At 59.7% G+C, this 23,618-nt stretch overlaps 1 protein-coding gene across 1 annotated transcript; it reads right to left on the bottom strand.

Annotated features, from left to right (window-relative positions):
- Nucleotides 1-1,854: 1,854 nt before the first annotated feature.
- On the bottom strand, nucleotides 1,855-17,400 carry HR (HR lysine demethylase and nuclear receptor corepressor). Its single transcript, XM_027600757.2, has 19 exons — nucleotides 17,281-17,400; nucleotides 15,346-15,999; nucleotides 13,812-14,592; nucleotides 12,236-12,386; nucleotides 11,969-12,156; nucleotides 10,357-10,521; nucleotides 9,483-9,572; nucleotides 9,208-9,323; nucleotides 8,326-8,407; nucleotides 7,772-7,935; nucleotides 7,417-7,653; nucleotides 7,035-7,200; nucleotides 6,770-6,839; nucleotides 6,480-6,610; nucleotides 6,237-6,356; nucleotides 6,017-6,132; nucleotides 3,880-4,044; nucleotides 3,329-3,457; nucleotides 1,855-3,173 (listed from the first exon to the last, which is right to left on the bottom strand). Exons 2-19 carry the CDS (start codon nucleotides 15,958-15,960, stop codon nucleotides 3,111-3,113), a joined length of 3,549 nt encoding a protein of 1,182 aa, XP_027456558.2. The 5' UTR covers nucleotides 15,961-15,999; nucleotides 17,281-17,400; the 3' UTR covers nucleotides 1,855-3,110.
- Nucleotides 17,401-23,618: the final 6,218 nt, after the last annotated feature.

Below are 23,618 nucleotides of genomic sequence, written 5' to 3'. Positions count from 1 at the left end.
GAGGCAGCCATTTCCGAGCTTGTGGACGCACATGCGCAGGAAGGCAATGTAGGCAGCCTTGGAAACAGGGCCAGGGATGGGCAGGCAGGGTGGGGCAAGGGCGTCTGTGACTCTAGAGGCCTCTGTGGAACAAGGAACGCCGTCCCCTTGCAAAGCAGGGCGGTGAGGAGGGCAGTAGCCCAAGGTACAGGGCGGGGGAGGTTTGGTTGAGCCCGTGCCCTGCCACTAGCTTGCTGAATGACCTCGGGGGAGCCACATCTACCCTCTAGGCCATCTGTAAGATGCAGACATAGGTGGATCCTGAAACAGAAAAGGGACATGAGTGGGAAACTGGTGAAATCCCAGTAAACTCTGTTGCTTGGTTAATAGTGTATGGATAACGATTTCTTGTTTTGATTACTGTGTCATCTTTGTGTAAGATGTTAACATGAGAGGAAGCAGGAGGAAGGGTAATCGGGAACTTTACTATATTTGTGACTTGACTGTAAATCTAAAATCATTTCAAAATCAAAAGTCTAAAAATGTACTTTGTAAGAAAAGAGAGGGGCGCCTGGGTGGCTCAGTCAGTTAAGCATCTGCCTTCGGCTCAGGGTCCTGGGATGGAGCCCCTTGAGTCCGCTTCTCCCTCTCCCACCGCCCCTCCCCCACGCGCACTCTCTCTCTCAAATAAATAAAATCTTAAAAAAAAAAAAAAAGGAAAAAAGAAAAAGTTGGCAGTGGTTGTCCACATGCTGGAGTCACTTCCAGCCCTGAGAGTTGCACTTTGGTGACATGTGGGCCAGTGAGAGGGGCGGGAACAGAAGGTGGACAGTGGGGATGCTGGGAGAAGCAGAGGCCCCAAGGGCAGCACCAGACAGGGGGTGAGCCAGCTGAGCTTCCACGAGGAAGAGGGCCCCCAGGTGCCGTCTCAGGGTCAGTCTCCACCTGGACTGGCTTCCTGCCCAGGGCCAGTCCTGGAACATTTGGTCCACCTGCTGTTTACAAGAGTCAGACCCAATATGCCCTTGAGGGTGCTATGGCCTGTCATGAGATGGGAGGCGGGGCAGAGAGGCCTGTGGAGAAGACAGAGGTCCGGTGACTGGGCCATCTCTGTCTTCCCACAGGAAGCACCCTGTGTTTGGGGTTCTAGGGTGACATTAGGACACAGCTATATAAGGTGAAATGTAGGTAGGGAAGAGTCACTCGGTGCCACTTGGAACATGATCAGCTATAAAGTGTCCTTGTTGGAAGGAGGACAGAGAGGACAGCAAGCCCATCTGTGAAGTCCATTAAGGGCTGAGACTAATGTAAAGGAGGCTCTAGTCAGGAAGCTTGGTTCAAACCCCAATTCTGCTGCTAAATCTGCTGTGACCTTGTGTGACTCACTTAACCCCAGCCTGCCTCTCTCCTCTTCTGTAAAATAAATATAAATAATGTCTACTTCAAAATCATGAAAAGTGAAATGAAAACAGTTGCAGAATAAAGTGTAGGAGCTCCTTGATTTTCTTTTTTCTCTATCCCATGAGAATGAAAATAACCTAGTTCTGCAAACAATGAAGAAACCGGATTTTTTTTTTTTCTTTCAAATGAGGAATGGTTATGTGAATCACAGCAAAGCCACAGAAGGGAACACAAACAGCCATTTAAAATGGAGGTTAGGCAGTAACACAGAAAATGACCACAATACAGTGTTAAAAGGAAGAAACTGAGTACAAAACACACCGACTCAGTCATGTATAAAACAGCTCCTTGGAGAAAATACGAGGAAATACACCGAAATGCTAATAGTGGTTGGGTTCGGGGTGAGTGGAGGTGAGCTTACAGGTGACTTTTTCCTATTTTCTAAATGTTCTGAAAGTATATTAGATTTATAATAAAAAAATTTTATTTCATAAAAAAAAAAACATTCCCCAAACCACTGCAGGAACAGTTAGGTATCCCAAGAGTCGGAGCATGCTGGCGCTACGATGTACAAGGGCGCGCGGGCAGGCAGAGTCGCACAGAGGGCCCTGGGGGTGGGGAGGGGCTGTCAACTGTCTCAGGCAGCGAGCCAGTCCCTGGGGAGTGGGCCTGGGGCCAGCCGCGGGCACCGAGGGCAGATGGCTAGGCAAGAGCTCTTCCGGGCCGCACTCCCAGAGCTCCAGGTCGGGTCAGACAGGAGAGCTGGGGTAGCCTGCAGTTCCGGGCAGGCTGGGGCTCCCAGATCTCCGTAGACCCAGCGCGCACAGGAAGGCTGTCGTGCCGCTGAACCCCAGGGCTCTGCGTTGTCTGCGGTCTGCTGTCAGGAGCATCCTCAGGGCCCAGGCCCTGGAAGGTTCCATCTGCTCCTCAGTGGGAAGGAAGGATCCAGGCCCCAGGAAGAGGAGCAGGCCCGGGTGTTTGAGGTCCCTGTCATGGTGCCCCCCAACCCCACTCCACTTCCTTGTCTCCCCTCCCTCCCCAGTCCCTGTGGCCTGCCACTCCAGCAGCATTCACAAAATAACAGCCTTTAATGGAAATCATGAAGGAGGGAGGCGAGACGGGGGAGCAGGGACAGGGCATCGCCCATATCATTCCCTCCAGCCAAGCCTGGGCAGTCTCCTGATGTCCTCCCCCTCCCCACACTTCACTGTTGTCTGGCAAAAGGGCAGGATTTCAGCGGCCCCTTGTTCAGCATGCCTGCAGTGTGAAGGGCCACCCTGGAGCCCAGTGAAGATGTGGGTGGTGTAAGCAGAGCTCGGGCAACAGGTGGGACAGTAGGGGATGAGGCAGCAGAAGAAGGTGTTGCTTAAGCCAGAACGATTCCCGAGGCCCCCCAAGGAAGGGCTGTTTGTCTCTTGGGTTCAGGGGGCAGGGGTCGGAGGGAGTCATTCACCCCCAGTGTGGGCCTGGTACCGTGGAGAGGGATGCAGGGACGGAGCAGGTGCCAGCCTGTGAAGGGCAGTTGTGAGCTTCGATGGCACCGTGGTTGTTGGCTTTAGGGCCCAGGTTGGGGTGGGGAACAGGGTGCCCTGCCTGTGCCCAGAGTGGAGTTTGAGGGATTGATCAAAAGTCCCCAAGTGCCCCAGCGTCATTCTCTGCTGAAGCTGTGCTGGGACTGAGCACCTGATCTACCTGCCCCCCCTAACCTACCCCAGACACTCGGGATCCCCCTATTTAGCCTCCTGTAATGTTCCCACAGACACCTTCACTGCTTGGAACACAGCCCAGTCCATCTAAGAAGAAAGAGAAAGGACAAGGTGTTTATAATCACATTCCGGGGCTCTTCCCACCCAGAAGGTCCCTCCTGGGCCCAGGCTGGCTGCTTGCTTCGCACAGAGTGGATTTGCTGTGCCATCCCAGCCACCCTCCTGGCCAGCGTCACACTCACCTGGGCATAAAGCAGGCGGCGGTCAGGGGACAGGCTGGGTCCCTGGTGGCAGAGCTGAGCAGAGAGGGCAGAGGTCTCCGGGGACAGGAAGTGCTGAGTGACACTCACGGTGCTTACCAGGCCCTGCACCTGTGCCAGAGAGGAGGTGGGCAGAGGGTCAGTGGAGACTCGGGCTCACGCATCCTCCCCCTGCCCCTCTTGTCCCCGAGGTCTACGTCCCATAACAACCCCCACCCAGCTCTCAGAGAGCGGAGGCCCTGGATCCAGCACCAGGCACCTCAAAGGGCGTGGCCAAAACCAGGCCAACGGGAGGCTAGAGAGGGCACAGGCAGGGTGAGCGTCCGAGGACACGAAGCCCAGCAGGGCTACATGACTTCCAGACCACTCAGCCTCTCCTGCCCTTACAGTGGGGTGGGACTTCCTGCCCTGCCCAGTGCTCAGGGCACTGGGAGGGGTGAGGCCCGGGGTCCTCCGGAGCACTGTGGTGTCAGCTCTGGCTGCTTCGCATGGTCTGAGCGCTCTGCAAAGCCCTTGGCCTGCTGGGGAAGCACCTGGTGGGGAGCCCCGGCAGGCACCAGCACGGCCTCTCCAGGGGCCTGCAGCAGGGTCCAGCAGTTCACGCCCCACTCCTCCCGCAGGCGCCGCCGCAGCCCTGCATCCAGGTAGCAGTAGCCCGGGGTGCCAGGCTCCAGGTTGCCTGCTCCGGCCGGGCACACCTCAAGGAAGAGAAGGGGGAATGAGCAAGGGAGGGAAACGAGGAAAGGGCTGCAGGATGGGGCACAGACTTCCCAAAGGCCAGAGGCGCAAAGGCCAAGAGCTGAAGTGGCCAAGTCTTGAGGGCAGGTGGGGGCGGCCATAGGGGCGGGAGAAAAGGCTAGGTGGTGAGGGGCTGGGGCTGCTCAGGTCGGAGGTTTGGCTGGAAAGAGTGTAGAGGACAGGATTAGGGGCTCCAAGTCTGGCGGTCTAAACCCCCACTTTTCTTGGGGCTGGATGCCTTTGAATAGCCTCTGTGTCCCTGGCCCTGGACCCCTTTCTCCAAAAACCCAGAAAGATGTCCTGCATGGTCCCAACTCATAAACTGTCTATACCAGGAGCTCTTAACCTGGAGTCCCATGAATGTCCTGCATTGGCTGCTAAATTGTAGGCCACCAGATAGCTCGATGTCCCTGGGGAGACCATCTGCAGCATCGATCAGATTAATGTAAGATCCCAGATCCAGGAAAGGCCACACAGAGGCTTTGATGCACCGTGGATGTACAGGCTTGCCTGCCAGGCTGAGGCCTCTGAAGCAAGCATAGCTATGGGGGAGGTGGGGGGCCTTCATCAGCCCAACCAGAGTGGGGAGCTCCTTGGGCAGACAGGGACTCATGGGAGCCAGAGAAGGAGATGCCCAGGGAGTTACCTGCAGAGGTGAATGCCAGCATCATGCTCCACCTGGCCACCAGCCAAATCCACCCCTTCAGTAGGACCTCAGCAATTGTCCCTGGGCTTAGGACTCAGGGTTCCAAGACTGGGCCATGGGGAAAGGGGAGGCTGGTGAGCCAGCCTGGAACCTAGGGTGGCCCCAGGCAGGTGCCAAGGCTCTTTTGCCCTCAGAATCCATCCTGGAGCTAGATCAGTGTTTCCCAGGCCACCCAGTGAGAATATGCCCCTCCAACCTTCTCCGTGAATCATCAGGTTTGGCCATATGAGACTGCCTAGAGCGACCACACCCAGACTAGATGAGGCCATCTGTGTATGAAGGTGTGCTTCTGTCTGCTTCCTTCGGCGTGTTCCGGCGTTCCGTGTGTATATTTACGGGTCTCTGTGTGTTTGTCAGTGTGTCTGTAGATACGCATGCCTGTGGGCAGGACGGTGTGGTGGACAGCCATGTTAACACCTGCATGTCTGTCTGTGTGTGTGTTTGTGTGTGTCTTTAGCAGGGGTGACACCTGGAGGATGGCTTTCTCCCAGGACAATCAGGGTTCAGCTGGACTTTAGAACCCCTGGGCCTGCCCTAACCTTAACACTGGCCTTCCACCTCCCCAGCCCCCTGGAGCTTCCTGCCTCCTGCTTATCCCCTCATCTTCTCCTTCCCTGCCCCTTATCTTGGTCCAGTCTTTCCCACCCACCAGGCTGCCTCCTTCAGCCCTCACTTGCTAGCACCCCAAAGAGCACCTCCTTATAAGATGTAGATCACGGGGGCGGGGGGCTACAGGAGGGCGTCTCAGATGGGCTTCCCTTCGCCCTCTGCCACCTGGAGCCCTTGCAGGGGAGGCTGTCTGCCCCCAGGAGAAACAGGGCTATGACCTAGTCTCAGGTTTCAGCTCTACCACTCAGCTTCAGTTTACTCATCTGCAAAATGGGAAAGCAGCAGTGCCTGCCACACAGGGTGGTTGTGACAATTAACCGAGATCATGTACCCAAAGCCCTTACACAGTGCCTAGCCTGCAAAAGCTCCAGCTCTCGTTTCATCTCTCGGTCCCTGCTCACTCCCTGCTCTTTCTTTGTGCCCCACCACGCAACTCATAAGGTCCCAACCTGCCTTCTCTGAGTGAGTCAAGGCCGTCCAGCTCACCTGGGGGGTGGGGAGAGTGAGCACATGGGGCACGCACAACAGGGAGAGAGCTTCAGGGCCTGGGAGCCCCCACTTCTAGGGAGCATGAGGGCAGCTCAGGGGAAGGGGAGGGCTCCCAGCTCCTTCCTCACCATCTGGAGAAAGCGGCGGATGCGCTGAGCGTCCTGTGCTCGGAACACGTGCCAGACAGTGCTGACCTGGCTGCCTGGAGACCAGAGCCCCTCCCCATCCAGGCCTGAGAGGAAGTCTGTGGAAGAAAAACAGCTCAGGGGGGCCCGGGGATGGTGGGGGGAGAAACAGCATGTCTAAATTTGCAGACTGTCTGACCCCTGCCTCTGGCCCAGGACCCACCTTTCTGTGCCCGGTGCCAGGTAGGCGGCGGGGTCTCAGCGCGTACCAGGACGCTGACCAGGTCGGTCACCTCCACACAGAGGTTCTTGGTCCCCAGGTGCCCACGGTGCGGGCTCACACCTGCACGGAAGCAGAGAAGAGACCAGCAGGTCACGGGCCCCAGGACTTTGGCACAGACACGCCTGTGCCCAGAGGTAATAGGCATGGGATCAGGGGCTGGGCAGGAGTGGTGTGGGCACTCACCATAGGCTGCCCACAGCTGGGGCTCCAGTGGACGCAGGGCGGGGCCAGGTGGGAGGTAGGAAGCCAAGTTGAGTTTCCCGTGGCGGGCACAGTACTCGGGGAGGGGCAGGCTGGCAGCCAGGTTCTCCATCCTGGAGGGGGCGGGGTCATGCCCAGCCGACTCAACCCAGGCACCCGAGATCCCCTCAAAGCCCACCACTACTGGGGTCACTCCCAGAGGCAAGAGGGTCACGGGGTGAGGGGCAAGGGGCTGGTCAGAGGCTAGGCAGGTACTATGCTACTATACACACCTGTTGGTGTCCTCGTCCCCCAGAGCTCTGTGCAGCAGGAGGACGGAGCCCTCGTCTGACTTTGGGCGAACTAGGGGAGGAGACATGCCATTGGCCCAGGGGAAGAACCTCCTTGCCCAGAGGACTCGGGCCCCGTGGCAGCAAGAGGGTCTAGTGTCTGCCCTGGGCTCTGCTTCCAGCAAACCCCCCCTAGGGTCACCATGGGACTTCGCTGCCACCTGGCTCAGCCTCCCAGCTCCCCCTGCCCCACATCAGGGACACTTACTTTCAGGCCGGGAGAATCCTTCCCAGAACGTTGCACTGTGGAGGCTTGTGGGCTGGGGAGGCCCGAGGGGCGTCAGTGCCTGCACCTGGCCTCCAAGTGCCCCAAGAGCTTCCGTCCCCCACAGGTTGCCTCGCAATGTCCTCTGAATCCCCGACACCAACACGGGCTGCAGTGAGGAAAGGCAGAGGGATGCAGGGGGAACGACCAGACGGGCAGCCCCCTTGGCCAGGCCGGGGCATGTTGTAGGGGACACGAGACTCACGTGGGGACCAACCCTGCTGCCCACTCTGGGTGATGGGCCAGGTCTGCCTGGGCCTGGGATGAAGGCTCTGAGGGTAAGCGAGGCCGGGAGAACTGGGAGTCAGGAGGCAAGGAGCCTCACCTGGCCCTGCCTCCAGTGCTCCTGGAAGACATGGAAGCCTCTCTGAGGCCTGGGCTCCTGCAGCCACAGCAGAGCTCCGGGAGGAGGCAGCCGGGGCCGCACTGGTGAGAGGGGCAGGCCCAGGCCTTTGCGCAGTCCTGGCCCGGCCCGCAGCCCCGGCCCCAGGGCTTTCTCCTGGATCTTCCTTTCCACCACCTGCGCGATGATGCTGTCCAGGATGTTGGTGATGCGGTCATCCTGTGTGGACGGAAGGCCAGAGGGGCAGGATGACTCAGGACCTGCCTTACTCCACAGGGAGGGCCAGCCCAGCCTGTGTCCCCAGGGTCCCCAGGCCTCCCTCTGTGCCCTTGCTCACGCTGGGCAGGGCAGGAGTGACCGGGGCAAAGGCCATGTGTATCCGCTCGTGCCCCAAGCAGAGTTTGACAGCAGTGGAGGCCAGCAGTTCACAGAGAGAGGGACAAGGTAGGGGCCCTCGGCCGGCACGGTCCTCTGCCGGGGTCTCGGTGGAGTCCGGGGTCTCTGGCAGGGAGGAAAATGGTGAGGGGCTTCCCCTTTTGCTCGAGGCTCCACTGCCCACAGGCTCTGCCCTCGTGTCCTGGCCAAGTCTCTCTCCTCACTGGCGCTGCCCTGCTCAGCTGCTCTGGAGGCGCTCACCTCCCACCGCCTGCCGGCAGCTTCCTAAACCTCTCCAGAGGAGGAGGGGCTTACGATGGGAGTCTGACTGCAGAGGGGTGAGGGGACTTGTCCTAGATTTTATTCAGATTTATTTCCTCAGGAATGATTTGAGAAGAGTGATGGAGACTATGGGGGCACAGGATGGCTAAAGCCATTCCAATCTGTCCTTCGGACGCCAACCCCGCAGCCCAACCTCCCTGCATAGTCTGAGCAAGGTCCAGGGGAGCTGCTCACCCTCTTTGATGTCCTTGGTCCTGTTGGTGTCCCCGTTGCAAGAAGACTGTGGAACTGGGGGAGTTTTCTCTGTCGGCTCCTTCTGTTAAACCCATCCACCACCCCCCAACCCAACCAGAGATTTAAAAGCGGCAAACATAGCTCAATCCAATTCAACCCACAAGTATTAACAACAGACTAGAAAATTGTGTTTAGAGGGAGCAGAATGTTATGTGATATAACATTAGGTGGGAAAAAGTTGCTCACGGAATTCCACACACAGTATTGATCTAAAATGTACAAAAATAGGCTGAATAAATATATAGACAAGTGACTGGAAAGAAAGTTGTCAAAATGATAACAGTGGCATTATAGCCTATTGCTGTATTCTTCCTTATACTTGTTTGTATTTTCCATAATGGGCACGTACCAGTGTCTGGCACACAAAATGCATTCAATAAACTATTTCTTGAATGAATCATTTTTATAATAAAAGCATGAACTTTATAAAACCTTTGTAAAATGCATGCTGAGTGCCTGCCCTATGTTAAGAGCAGGACATAGAGAGAAGGTGGGCCCATACTCCACCCGCAGGAGCCTGTGCCTGGGGAGTGGAGAGACAGGGCCCGCCAGCGAGCAGCTCCAGCATGATGGGGCAAGTGCTAAGCTGGAACACGCACAGAGTGGCAGGAGCTCTGAGCAAACAGAGAGGGAGGTGGGGCCGATGCTAGAGCTCAATCCATGGATCCTGATCCCCAGAGGAGAGTGAGAAATAGCTTGATTTTACCCAGCGTCCGTGTCCCTCATCCCCATCAAAAGACAAGGGCCAAACCCTGCCAGTAATTTCCAGACACACTGCCCAATCTTGGGGCCCTCACCAGCTAGTGCTGCCCAGCTTCTTACCTGCTGGCCCCCATCCCCAGAGGCCCACACTCGGGCATCAGCTTGGCAGGGGCAGTGCCCCCGGATGTCAAACTTGACCCAAACCTCGTGCATGGCGGTGCTCAATTCTGCCAAGGCTGTGAGTGGGGAGGGAAGATGGAGTTTGGTAGTGAGTGTGGACAGAAGGCCATCCCTGTGCTGCTTGGCCTCACCAAGCAGGAGGGCATGGGATTGGGCTGAGCCACATCCAGACAGGACCCGCCCTCTACACACCCCACCCCTCCAAGATGGCTCACCCTGGCTAGAAACGAATTGGGTGAGCATCAGTGAACTGGCAGTATGCCTGGCCTCTTGGGGACACTCCTCCGTGGACTCCTCCTGAGGGCCTGTGAGGTAGGAAGAAAGAAGCTGCAGGTCAGGAAACCAAGGTAACCACAGCTTAAGGTCAGAGAAGAAGCACAAGGGCATGACATCTAAATCAAGGGACTCGACAATCCATAAATCCATAAAACATGGGCTTCTGGGACACTTGGGTTCAAGAATAACGTAGGATTCTTTGCTTGTAGAACGCAGAGACTTTAGAAAAATGCTGACATACATTGCCAGGACTCCAAGATGATCTTGTAGAATACAGTGTTCTCAAACATTTCTGACCCTGGAACTCTTTTTGGCTACCTCTACTGGAACACTGGGAAATTTTAAGCCCTCAGGTGACTGAGTGGAGCCAAGGGAGAAGCTGAGAACCATGAAAAGAGTAAGACTTGGGATCATAAGGTCTGAGTCTAAATCCTGGACCCAACACTTCTTAGCTGTGTGACCTTGAACAAATCACTTAACCTCTCTGAGTTTTTCTTAACTGGAAAACGGAGGCAATATACCCACCTCACAGTGTTGTAAGGTTTAAAAAGGTGCAAGCTGAGCAAAGTGGGAGGCATAGAGTAGGCACTCGACTTCTTTTAAGGGTGGGCAAGGACACAGGCGTGGCCCTCTGATCTGGGGAGAGGGAAAAGTCTGCTCTAAGGGGCATTGAGCTGTGGTGGCTGAGGCTGGAGCTGGGGGCGGAGGGTTTCTTGGGGAAAGGCAGCCCAGAAATGGCCACAAACCTTAGAGCCGCCCTTTCGAGGCCCCCGTCCCTGCCCTCCTGCCCTCAGCCCCCAGCTCCTTTCCTACCTGCTTTGTCCCTGGCCCTCCTAGCACCCGCCATGCGGCCACAGGCCACACACAGCCGGTGGCTACAGTGGGGGCATTTCCAGTGGGTGTTGAAGAGTCCGCGGTGGCAGCGGCTGCAGCAGCGTGGAACGCCTGGGTTGTCTTCTGTCCTGGCGGGCCCCTGGCCTGTTGACCACGGGAGAGAACAGGGTCAGAGGAGGCTCAAGCCACAGGTCCCTTCTGAGGACCTCCAGGCAGGGATGGAGCGGAGTGGGAGCGCTTTCCGCTGTGGGGCCACCCTGGACGGGAGACAGGCCCCGGACAAACAGGCTCTGTAAAGAACCTCCCCACGGCCCTGCCTTCAGAACACCCGCCCAGGGACAGTACAGGCCTCGCCTCTCCAGGTCGTGCCCCAGGGATTTCCCCATCGGCCCTGAATTACAAATCCACACCATTTCCAACACAGTCCTCCCCTCACCTCCCTCCATCCCGAGGAGCTGTCCCTTCAGGGGACTCTGTATACCAGAAGAGGGAACCTTAGGAGGCCACTCCTCCCCTCACCCACACTTTCTGACTAAGCCCTCCTCGGTCAGTGGGAGGACACCAGTGAGCATGCGTTCATTTACTCATGCTCCAAACACCTTGCCCTGCGTGGGGCTGAGTGCTGGGGACTCAGAGCTGGTCAGGGCCCAGAGCTGCCCTCCCAGTGCTCACATTCCGAGAGGGGAGATGGGCCCATAAACACGGCAGTGATCATGACACCACAGGGTGGGTGGTGGGGTAGGAGAACGGGGTGGAAGGGCAAGGGTGGGGATAGTGGGGGCAGCGACACAAACAGGCCCCGAGTGGTGAGTAAGTGTTCATTCATCGGGGAGAAAGGGAGGAGAAGGGCATTCCAGACAGAAGGAACAGAGAGTGCCAAGGCCCGAGGGGATGGACAAGCTGGGGTGAGCCGGGGAGGACGGGCCACCGGGTGATGTGGAGCGCTGGGAATCCAGGCTGAGGGAGTGGCAGGCTAGACCGGCTCGGGGCGGGGGGGGGGCGGGGGGCGGCTGGACTTTCTGGGACAAGAGGGAGCCACCAATGGGCCCCTACCCAGGCTGCACCCCTACTGCAGGGGTGTGTACACATTTTCAAATGCACACATGGGGTTGTGGGAGGGCCTAGTAGGGAGAGCCTGAAACCAGAGGGACCCGCTGAATGCCTGGCATCCCACCAGTCTTTTCGCATCGGCCCAGACCCTACTAGCCTCCTGGGGCCTATGAATCTCAAACCGCAGGGAGGGCCCCCACTTTCCAACGCCCTTGAAGACACTTGGCACCCTGTTTTGTTTCCCCAGCAAACCCAGAAACTCTTAAGCAGCTGGACTGGACCAGGTTTCACACCCTCCCAACATCCCTCGCCCCGGCAAGAGACGTCAGAACCCATGTCGACTAGGAGTCTAAGCCAGGAACAAGGGCAAAGCAGGCAGGAGTTCTCCTGAGTTGGTATCAGGATGGACAGTGCTAATGGGAGGGACGGGCCCCGGGAGGGAGGGGCCCACACCCTGCAGGCCCCATGCTCCGCGTCAAAGCACTGTGACCACAAGATCCAGCCTTCCCTGGCTCCTGCCCGCGCCGTGGGTCCTGCTCACCTTCCCGCTGCGCCCAGGCCAGGGCTTCGCGCTCCCTCCGCAGCAGGCGGCATAGTCGGTCCCCCAAACCACTTAGCAGATGCTTGGCAAGGCCCTTGCTGAGCCGGGCCTCGGGGCCAGACCCTCCTCCCTCCTCCGAGCCAGCTGCTGAGTCTTCGTCCTGCGGCTGCTCCCCTCCCAGAGGCAATCTGGAGATAGGGCACAGGAAGGTAAGGAGGGAGCCCCGACTGGAAGGGTGCCGGGGGCACCCAGGGGCAACGGGCTCACCTCGGCACTTGCTGGGAGTGGCGGGCCAGCCCTCCCGCCTCTCCAGCTGCATGGGTACAGCTTTGGCATGGAGCCATGCCTGCCAGGGGAGCCGAACAAGATGTATCCTGAAGCCCTGGGTCCTGGAGGCTGGCCCTACCATCTTGGGGTCCTGAGGAGACAATGAAGCTGGTCAGGAGTCCGGGCTTCCCGAGCTTACGTGAACCCCAGGCCCTACCTTTAACCCCCAGCCCGCCCACATGCAGAGCCAGCCCAGCCCCTAGGCCCCGGTCTGCGAAGCCTGATTTGGAGCTAGTGAAAGTGACCTAGGCAGCCAGAAACTTCACAGAATGGGCTGGGCGGAGAGCCTGGGAGTGCCCTGACAAGGCCTGACGGCCCAGAGGAGAGGTCCGCTGTGCGTGGCTGGAGCAGCTGGGACGATCACCCTGCCCCACATGCAAAATCCGGTTAGTGTAGACGTCCTTTTATCTTTTTTTTTTTTTAAGTAAGCTCTATGTCCCAACATGGGGCTTGAACTCACAACCCTGAGATCGAGTTGCATGCTCCACCGACTGAGCCAGCCAGGCGCCCCTCAGTCAGTGCAGACTTTGGATAGCTCCGCAGTGGGCTTGGTGATCCTGCTGGCCTCCTGTTCGCGTGAGGAGACAATCCGGGCATGGATGGAGGGTGCCAGAAAGTGAGAAGGCTGATAGTTTCAACACACGCTACAGGTGCAGTGACCCAAGAAGGGAGAGGGGCCAACAGCTTCCCAGCCCCGGCAGAGGCCTGCGAGAGCACGGACAGACCCACGCCAGGTGCAGGGGTGCCTGGGCGAGGCCACTGAGAGCTTCGATCCAGGCCCAGTGGTCCAGGAGGCTAAGAAACTGAAGTGACACTGAAGAGCTGAGACTGGGGCCAGCAGTGCTGGAATCACAGCGTGACAGAGGGTCCAGGATGCACCCAAAGTCCTACTACTGGCCAAGTCCAAACTGAGTTTCCATGATCCGGCTGGCCAAGGGAGGAGTTGTTCGTTCCTGGGGCGGGACACGGGGTCCTTCAGGAGGGGCGGTGCCCCAGACGGGGCTATGTGGCACAATCACAAAGATGAATGTTTACTGAGTGTGTACTCAATACAGTGCCACATATTCTTCAAAGCCCTTTATGTGAATTATGCCATTTCATCTTGCAGCGGTCTTTACGAGGTGGATGCCATCTTTATCCCCATTTTATAGATGAAGAAACTGAGGCCCAGAGAGGTGAAGTAACTAGCTCAGGGTCACAAAGCACCAGGCAGCAAAGTTCGGACCCAGGCACTCCGACTCCAGAGCCCATGCTCTGAACCGTGTTGTGACACTGCCACTGCCACATGACAGCTTGGGACAAGGGCCGACCTTGTCAGGGGAGGCAGAAGGAATAAGAAGCCACTTGCTGGCAGGCTCTGGCCTGTAGATGCTAAGGAACTCCCAGAGAACCATCACACCCGGATGGGAACCCAGACCACTTGTGTGATTCACTCATAAAGGGCCTAACGACCCCACCTCCCCACAGAGCCCCAGTCCTGGCTGCCCCTCCCAGGCAGGGCCCCCTGCACCCTTACCTCTGTGGTCATCATGCTGCACGGCCTCTGCCTTGTTCCCAAATGATGAGTCCAGCATCTCCTGCCGACCTCTGGCCCCCTGCCCCGCACTGCCTGGGAAAGGGTTGGGCGGGCGCTTGGCAGCTGGGCTTCCACCCGCTCCCTGGACCTCAGGGCTGCTTGCCCTCTTGAGGGCCTGCAGCTGGGCAGAAGGGCTCTCCTCGTCCCCAGGGCAACCACCTGGACACCCAAACTGCTCAGAGTGTCGTGTGAGCCATGTCTTCTTTAGCTTGGTGTGATGGCTGGGTGGGCAGGCCCTGGGACCAGAGGCCTTGTTCACTTCCTCAATGGATTCACTGGGCCCGATGGTGCCCCCCTCCTGGCACTTCCCACAGGGGCCAAGACCTCCATCTCTAGCAGGTGGGTGAGATGAGCAACAGCCTCCCTGGGTGGCAGGAGGCCCAGGAGTGGGGCACCTTGATGTGGCTGATGGCCCCAGATGGTACCCAAGGCTCCCACTCCCCGGTAGAGTCCAGACGTTGCCAAGAGTATGAACCAGGCCCGGGGGGCACGGGGGCCAGGGGGTCCGGGGAACAGAGTCCGGATGCCCCAGGAGGAACGGGCAAAGGTTCTGATGCCTGCCGACTCCTGCCTCTCCATCTCTCTGGTGGAATGAAGGATGCTCCACTTCCCCAGTTCTCTGGAGATGCCCACCAGAGGCTAAGCCTAACAACCCAGGTTCCGCGGTTGCCAATGGTTCCTTTGCCAGCCTGAGGATGCTTGGATCCTTGTGGTAAAAGCCCTAAAGAGAGGAGAAGGGGTAGAGCTCGTGCTGACTTTGATCCCCAGTGCTTCAAAGGATGAGCAGAACTGCCGACTGGCAGGTGTGCGCCTGTGTGGCCTTAAGGGTCAGGAAAACACTGAAGAACTCAATCTTGGTTTGCAGACCCTGCTCCCTAAGTGCCTCCCCACTGCCCAGCTTACCCCCTCCCCCCTCCCTCCCTGGGATTTCTCAGACCTCTGCACAAATCCAGCAACTAAAGGGTTAGTGCTTGCCACCACCAAAGGGCCTATGAGGATCTATTCAGATTGTTTGATGACGAGTATCATACTGATCTTAAAATAGCCTAAATCTTATTCCTGGGCATGGGGGTGGGTTGCCGGGGGTGGGGGTGGGAGGACAGGTGCCACAGACACAGGCCATGGGGACACCTGCACATCCCACTCCCAGAGAGAGGGCCTTGTGTGTCCCCCGACCCCAACCCCAAGACAAGACTAGTGTTCAGAGGCTGCAGTTCCCAGGGCCTTGTTCTGAGTGGACAATGAGTGAATCAGTCCCTGAAATGGCCCAAAGTCAGGGAAGGCTCAGTGAGATGGAACAGCTCAGAGGAGGAATTGCTTGGGGCTGACTCTGTCTGAGCTGACAGGCTCCTCTACTAGGGTGCTGTCTTATGTTTTCGTCAGAACGGAAGAGCAGAGTGCTGTGGCCAGGCAGGGCCGCTCGGGAACACTGAGCGGCCTAAGCCCCAGGTACCCTCTCTGCTCCAACACTCACCTTGCTGCCTAAGCCGAAGGCAGAGGGCACTTTGGGCTGCCCCCCTGAGTACACCCAGGGGTGTGGGGCCAGGGGCCAGTCACATGGACGCTCTGGAGGCAGGCTGGACACTAGGTAGGGTGGCAAGCAGGTGGGCACCCAGAAGGGAGCTTGCTCGAGGATCTTGGTCTCCAGAAGGAAGGGGCAGTGCAAGGGCCGGAAGGCCACAGGGTCACTCTTGGGATGGCCACCATTATTATGCTCAGGAATCAGGGGGCCATAGCGAGGCGGGCACGCTGAGCCACAGAGTGCCAATGGGTGGGTAAGCATTGCCTCCTTCCAGCGCAGCCCCTCCTTGCTACCCAGCCAGTTGGCCTTCCTCTCCCCATTGCGGGGGCCTTCTCCCTCCACCTGTGGGAGCGTGTCCTTGGGGCTCTGGGGAATGCCAGAGGGAAGCCAGGAGTCTGGGGTGCTTAGGACACCCCTCCAAAAGGGAGCAGGCTCTCCCAGGCACAGTGCGCCCCGGCGCAGACCATCTCGAGGCAGGGTATCCGGCTCCTGTCCCAGGATGCCCTTCTCAGGGGCTGTCTTCTCCCAGGCTGGGGTGTCCTTCAGGAAGCTGGGCGTACTCTCCATCACTCTCCTGCCCTCATGGGGCTCTCCCAGAGGGGGTCCCTGGAGCATAACCAACAATGCATGAGTTTCTTAGGCACGTGCCCCAAGCACCGTACCGCCTGGGGCAGAGCTGGGCACCGCCCTGGCAACACCAAGGCAGCTCAAACCAGTAAGGCAAGTGCCAACCTACAGCTAGGCTCCACGCTGCCTGCCCACATGCAACTCGAAGGACCTGCCTGGGTGGGATGCTCAAGTGTGGGGAGGTCAGCCCTTGCCCCAAATGCCCAAGCCCACCTGGGCCAGAGCCCCTCAGCAGAGACCACCATTTCTAGGATGACATGTCCTTGCATTTGCTGAGCCTGGACCCTGGGCACGAGCCACAGGGCAGGGCAAGGGGCGAGAACCCAAAAGATGAGGTCGGTGGAAGATACTGCACTAGGGGACAAGAAGACAGCGTCCTGGCTTTGACTCAGCACCTGCTATGTGACCTTGGGCAAGTCATATCACTCCTCTGGGCCTCAGTGTGCCCTTGTGTAAAATCGGGTTTGGAAATTAGCAGTCTCAGAGGCCTCTTTCCACATTGCAGTCTGTGGGACCGGGGGTGGTGCTTGCCTACCCCCACCCCTCAGCCCCACTCAAGCCTGTAGGGGTGCAGGCAGGGTAGGCTGGAGTCACTGGGGAGAGCCGCCAAGGCAGGGCTGCTGGCTGGTATCTCTCCCTACACTTGGGCAGTCCCTGGTGTGTCTCTTCCCAGCTCTCTGTGGTTTCATGGCTTTGGAAGCAGAGTCCCAGGACAACTGCTGGGGGCTGAGATCTCCACCGCAGCCCCCAAGGGAAGGAGTGAGCCGGCACAGGAGAGAGGGATTAAGAGGCCTCAGCTGGGACGGGTCAAGCTGCTCGAGTCCAGCAGGCAGTGCCAGGGCCGCCGGCGGCCGCTGGTAACTGCAGCCTGGCAGGGGGAGGGAAGGAGGCGGGGAAAGCAGGCTGGGCCCCAGAGAGAGGCAAAGGAGGGAAAATTGAACGTGCGTGCAAAGGACCAGGGTGACAGGTGGCACCGGAGCCGCAGCGCTCCCCCAGCGCGGCCCCCTCGGCGGGCTGGATGAAGCCCCAAGAGAGGAGGGAGGTAGCCCAGGGAGCCGTGACAGAGGTCGCTCGGGTTTTCTGGGGCTACGGCTCCGTCGTGGTCCAGCCCCGTCGGGCATCCTAACTTTCAGACCTGTGGCGCCGTCCGGAGAAGCACAGGGAACTCACTCGCTGCCGGCGGCCCGGGCTCGGCTCACAAATGCCCCGCTACGAATGTCCCCAGAAGGCCCGCCCCTGGCGCCCCCTCTCGGCGCTTACCTGGGCTTCGCGGGCCGGGCGCGGCGCGGGCGGCGGCGGTCGTCGTGGCCGGCGCCGGGCGCCCGCTCCCCATGGGCCGGCTCCGGGGCCTCCCGGCCGGCGAGCGAGGACGCGTTCTCCCGCTCTCTGCTCAGCGCGCTCGCGTTCTCTTTCCCCCGGGGCGGCGGGGGCGCTCTAGGGCCGCAGGTTGGAGGGGTCGGATTCCGGGATCTGCAGGATGCGGCACACGGCGCGGATCGGCCGCACCAGCTTCTGGGCCGAGGCCGTGGGTTGCGCCATGGGACGCCGAGACTCCGTGCTGCGCCGCGGGGAGGGCCGGGCCGGGCCTAGGGAGCGGGTGCCCCCGGAGGGAGAGTGGGAGCCGGGCCGGGGGGAACGTGCGCCCCGGGTCGGAGATGGCCGAGTAGGGGTGGGGGGAAAGGCCGAGAGGCCGGGGGAGGGGATCGTGCCTGGAAGTGGGGGCCGATCCCGGGTCCCAGGAGAGAGGCACCGGCGAGGGCGCAGCACGGCGCAGAGCGGCTAATGGAGGGAGAGCGCGGCGGACAGCGCAGCAGGACCTCTCATCGCCATCGCCAGACGCGCAACTGAGAGTGGGGAAGCTGCTCCGCCGGTTTCCTCCTCCAGCACCCTGCGGGAAACAGGAGCCCGTGATTCGGCGGCCCCGCCTGGGCCTGCCCCCTCCCGGGCCCCGGGGGCTTCCGCCAACGCCCCGGCGATGCCACCGGCTGCGCACGGGGAGAATGAGCCCTTTGTTCCCCCCTCCCCCCCCGCGGCACCCGGGCGCCTGCCGAGAGAGGCTCCCCCGGGGCAGCGTGCCAGCTTCCCAGCCGCCCCACCCTCCCGTGGGCCCGGCCCCGGAGCCTGGCAGGCGGGCAGCACCCCCACTATAGGTGCCAAGCCCGGGAACTGGAGCAAAGGGCGGGAGGGGCCGGACCGGGCCATGGTGGGGCGGGGTGCCCCCCGGGGTGTTAGGGCGGGGCGGCTGGGGGGGGCAGTGCCAGAGCTGGCAGGGGCAGTCGGGTTCTCACGGGTCAGTGATGGGCGCCTGACCCACGCCAGCCGACCCTGTGCCTCCCGGAACACTTGCTCGTGGTCCTTCAGCTCTGGCACATGGCACCCCCACTCCCCCACTGGCCCATGTCTGCCCTGCCTCATCCTGACCTGGCCAGGCTGCTCTTCACCATTCTTGACTCAAGCCCCCTTCCGGGGCCCAACAGCCGGCACTGGGTCCTGCCTTAGCAGTTCTGGGGAGACCTAGGCTCTAGTCTGTCCCTACTCTAAGGGCCTAGGTTTCAGCAAGTGTCCAGAGAGGAGGTGGGCCCAGATGAGGCCAGACACCTGCTCCAGCCTGGCATTCTGGGGGTCTGCCCCATCCCAATTCCTAGTGCTTCCAGGCCCAGCACTGGAGAGGAGCCCATGGGAGTGGCTCCCGGGAGGGAGCAGAGAGGAGGAGAGGAAATGGGAAAGCAGGGCACCCTCCACCCGAGGAAGCATCCCGGCTCCTCTGCGGGGGTGGTTCCAGAGCACAGACACAAACAGACAGATTCAAACACACACAGACAGATTCAGACACACATAGAAACCCACACGCCCAACGGGCGCTTCCCTTCCCTGCAGGCCCCCACCTCCCACCCCACAACTCCCCTTCCTCCCTCTGGAAGCCATCCTTGGCCTGCTTTCACCCAGCCTGGGACAGAGGCAGTACCATCCCACCCACCACCAGCCCATCGAAGGGATGAGTTCTCCGATGCCTCCAGCCTGGTCCCGAGTCACCACCCCTCTGCCATCCCTGGAGAGGGGAGCCAGGAAGAGCTGGGAGGGAGCCTTCTCCCAAGAGACTGAAAGAGAGGCAGGAATCCTTTTACCAGCTGAGGAGAAGAGGGGGCTCAAGAGAAGGAGGCCCGAAGGGGCGCCGGGCAGGACTTGGCTCATGTCTGCACCTACTCGCTCAGCCCCTCCGCCTCCCCCCAGGGGCCGCGTCTGTGGCAGGACAGGCTGGTAGGGGCTGTTTACATGACTGAGTTATTAACACTGCCTTCCTCCCCCAGCTCCCCTGAGGGGTGGCCTGGACCTCAGTGTGCCAGGGGAAATGATCGTGGAGGGTCTAATGTAGACTGCAATGCCAAGGTCCCAGGCCCCAGACCACCCCCCCCCCCGCAACGAGGCTGGCTGCAGGGTGCAGATAGGGAGCTGGGGTGTGCCTGTGGTCCCCCATCTGTGTCCTCTGGCAGCTGAAGCTTGTGGGAGAGTCTGGGGGGAGATTCCTTCAGCTTAAGGCCTAGAAGAGGCTGGGTAGGGCAGGGTGGGAGCCTGGGTTGTCCTGGGCACTGAGGGCCTGTCACTGTCATCCTCAAGGAGATGGGGACTGTGCCAGGGAAGCAGGACAGACATCTCCCCACATCTCACCCCCAGTTGCCATGTCTGCTTTGTCAGGTCACAGTCTCTGGACAGGAACAGGACTCTCAGGACAGGCTCCTGAAATGCCCAGGGGGCCATGGGGGTTGGGGGAGAAGGCCCTTTCCACCCTCACCGGCTCCCCATCCTACTCCACAGCCCATGCCATGGGCCCACAGAGCCCTTGTAGCTGGCTGTTCTGTGCCTGAGGACGCAGCAGATCGAAGGAGACGCAAGAGATACAAACACAGAAGGAAAGCCACACACGGGTGGACACAATGCTGGATTCATGGACAAAGGCAAGCTGACCAGCACCCCCAGAAGCGCCTGGGCCCACCCTGGGCTCACACCGACCCCTCACCCGCGCATGCACACACACACACACACACACACTGATACCCACATTCATGCTGACAAGCGCAGCAGTACTCGCGAGCCAGCTACCCTCACGCTGTCCCCAGAGCCCCTTACCTGGGCAAGCACAGTGCCCCTCGGGTGGACAGCCCCCTGCCCTGGGGAGGGCAGCAGGCGGGGGCGGGGGAAGGAGCCCCGGAGAGTCAGGCCAAGCTGCCACTAATCCGGGCGGGGAGCGGGGGGGGGGGGGGGGCACCCACGTCAGAGCGGGGACTGCCGGGTGGAGGGCATCTGAGGACATCCCCTCCCACACACGCGGCCGTCTGGGCACCTAGCCCTACTTCCCCAGCCCCTCCATCCTTCAGACAGCTGAGGCTGGCCTCCCCCCACCCCGCCCCCCACCCTTGTGGCAACGTCTGGACGGGCGGGGGGGGGGGGGGGGGGGAGGGGGAATACCGGGGAGAATTCTCCCAGGACCTGGGGTAAGGGGGAGAGGAAGGGAAGTGTTGGAGATGCTTTTGGAGCCAGGAGGAAGCTCTGGAGCAGATGCTCCCCTCCCCTCGTGCCCACCCACCCACATCCCTGACCTAATTCCTCTTCTCAGTCCGCACCTCCCCAGTGCCCCTCCTCCCTCCCCCCACCTCCCCTCCCCTGCAGTCTAACCACCCCGGTAGAGAAAGCTACCTCATTCTGCCCCAGGCTTAGGACCTTCTGCCTAGCAACCCAGCTCTGGCCCCCAGGATTTCCTGAGTAGCAGGCATCATCCTCCTGCTGGGGTTTCTGCCCCCTACCCAGCTCTTGGGCATCCCGGCCATTCCAATGTTTATCGGGGACAAGGGGTAAGAGCCTGGGGTGCTCTTGTCGACCCCCTCATGGGCAAGGCAGTGCCAGCCCAGACTCCCCCAGTGTTGGAACAAGAGGCTCACTACCTACAGCCTCAGAGTGGCAGCTATGACTACTTCAGGGGCCAAGGGCATCCAGAGGCCAGAGGCAGGAAGGGGCACCCGGACGGACACGGAAGGGCCACAGGCTGACAGTGGCTGAAGAGGCAGGTCGAGGGAGGAGCCACCCAAAGTCCAAAAGCAGATGGGGCGGTGTGGGGGCAGGAAACGGGAGTCCAGGAATTCAGGCCCCCACACACCCGGCAACTGGGAGGCAACGGAGGACCTCCTCACCCTCTCCTCACCCCCTCACACAGGCCAGGTGGACTGCGAAGCTGGAGAGTCAGCCCGGGGCACAAAGTGAGTGGGGCTAGTACCTGGGCCAAGCCGAGGCGTTTTCTTCCCAGGGGCCTGGCCGAGGCTGCTTCATCTCCTACACGGTGCCCAGTGCGGAGCCCAGCACATCTGTGCTCCAGGCCGGTTGGAACGGAGGCCCAGCCTAGATCTGCCTGGGCATCTTGGTGGACAATGGAAGGCAGAGGGCCAGGGCAAGCCAGAACCTAGGGGGCCCTAGGGCCAGGAGCCCCATGCAGAGGGAGGCAAGCACCGGCGGCAGATGTCTCGGTGATTCTCAGAGGGACACGGCAGGCCCTGAGGGAAGCCCAGCCCATACCCAGTGTTCCCGTCTCAGGATCACGTGTGCTTGGCCAGAAATGCTCCAGAACTTGGAATTCTCCTTGCCCCTTCCCCTCTGGCCTCAGGATGTCTTAGAACCCATATAACTGCAGCAGCCATTTGGCAAATGTGTGTTCTAAAGACCCTGGCGTTTTCGAGGCTCTGTGATGGGCCCCAAGGAGCTACAGTGCACGAAGATGAACACGCAAGGCCATCTCTGCCCTTGAGGAGGTTAAATAGTCACTCCGGGCATTTGTTCTTGTACCAGCGAACAGTCTCTGGGGCCTCTGACGTGTCAGGCCCCGCACGGGCCACCATGGGGTGACTACTGGAGGCGGCATGTTCACCAATGAGTTCAAGGTGCTTCTAGTCCCACCCTGGGAAAGTGGGGGGAGCTTCCCAGAGGAGGTGACGCTCAAGCTCACAGGTCAGAGAATAAGTGGGCCTTTACACTGAGCCACACGTGTATGACCATATTTCACTTTGACTAAACCACCATTTGTTTCAGCCTGGGATACAAAAGTGAATAGGAAGCAAGTCTGTTCTTTTATGAAGTCACAATGAACGGGGGAGAAAATCTGATGTGCTCAAGGCAAAAACAGCATGTAAGAATAGATACGGTGCAGTCCGGATGAGCAATCAACTCCAAGGGGGTGGGGGTGCACTCACCCAGGGCTTCCCGGGACAGGGGGTGTCCGAGCTGGAATCACAGGGCACATCAGGGTAGGACAGAGCGTTGGGTAGAAGCAGATCGGGTCCGGGGAACAGCACGGAGCTATGAGACAGTCTGGGCTGACGAGGTGGCGAATACAAAGCCAGCGAGGTCTAGGGGAGGCCAGCTGGGAGGGGAGGGAAGGGCGATGGGCACACCAGCACAACCACGGTGTGCCCAGGTCCGGTGAGCAGGCCAGAGACCGGAAGCTTGGGAGCTTGGGGAGGGGTTGGCAAGTCAGGGAAGGCTTCTTGGAGAAAGCAGGTCTGTAAGCAAGGGTATGGGGGCTGTTCAGAGGGCGGGAGATTCATACAGCTGGAGCAAAGGCCCGGGGGCCAATGTGGATAAACGAGTGAACGAGAGCGCTCAGGAGTCAGAGAAGGCAGGAGCTGTGGGGCAGCCAGGCCAGTGAGGTGGGGGGGGGGGGGGGGGAGGTGAAAATCTTGTGCCTGAGAAAAGTGTCACCATTTCTGCCCAGGGGCCCAAGGGACCCTGCAGCCCATTCTAAAGCCCATTCTAGGAATGAAGGCAGGTGAAGCTTCAGCTCCCTCAACTCCCCATAGCTTCAGGCCTCCTCCAGTGCCCCCTTCCTCTGAGCTCATGTCTCGTTTGCCCATTCATCGCACACTCCTCTGTTGTGCACCCCCAGTTCAGGGGTGGGGGTCCTGCCGTTCCACGTCTGCCACAGCAACTTCTGGGCCAGCTTGCCTCGTGAGACAGGGCCCCCAACCACAGGCAGCACGACGGGGACAAGTGGCTTCGCCTCTCCAAGTCTCCGTTTTTCCATCTGTGAAATGGGTCTAAGCCCGACCTGCAGGCTCGTCAGGAGGAGTCAGGGAGACCATCTCTATAAAATGCCCAGCGCAAGGCCAGGCGCACGACCGATATTCGATCCGGGTCCGTCTCCTTCTCCTTGCCTCGTCCTGCACAGTGGTCAAGCACACCGACTCTGGAGCCACACTGCCCGGTTCAAAGACGAGTTCTGCCATTTGTTAGCGTGAGCTGTGTAACCTCGGGCAGATCACCTGTCCTCTCAGTGCCCGTCTTCCCATTTGGAAAGGGGTGTTGTAATAATAGTACCTGCCTCAGGAGGTTGTTGTGAAGATTCAGTGGCTGTATGTTAGGGGCTTAGAGCAGCACCTGCTGGGTTGTCACGTCCTATGTGCTAGCCGTTCCGAGACTCTGCGTCCTGAGTGTCTCAAAACGTGCCTGACACCTGGGAGATGCTCAACGGAGATTTTTTGAGTGAATAAATGAAGAGATGCAAGGGAAGGCCTAGATAGGAAGTCACCGAACATCAATAGTGAGGAGCTAAACCACCC

The sequence above is a fragment of the Zalophus californianus genome, chromosome 2 (assembly GCF_009762305.2).
Source record: "Zalophus californianus isolate mZalCal1 chromosome 2, mZalCal1.pri.v2, whole genome shotgun sequence".
Taxonomy (NCBI): domain Eukaryota; kingdom Metazoa; phylum Chordata; class Mammalia; order Carnivora; family Otariidae; genus Zalophus; species Zalophus californianus.
Note: the sequence above shows the minus strand (reverse complement) of the source record. Positions and strands in the feature narration are given on the sequence as shown.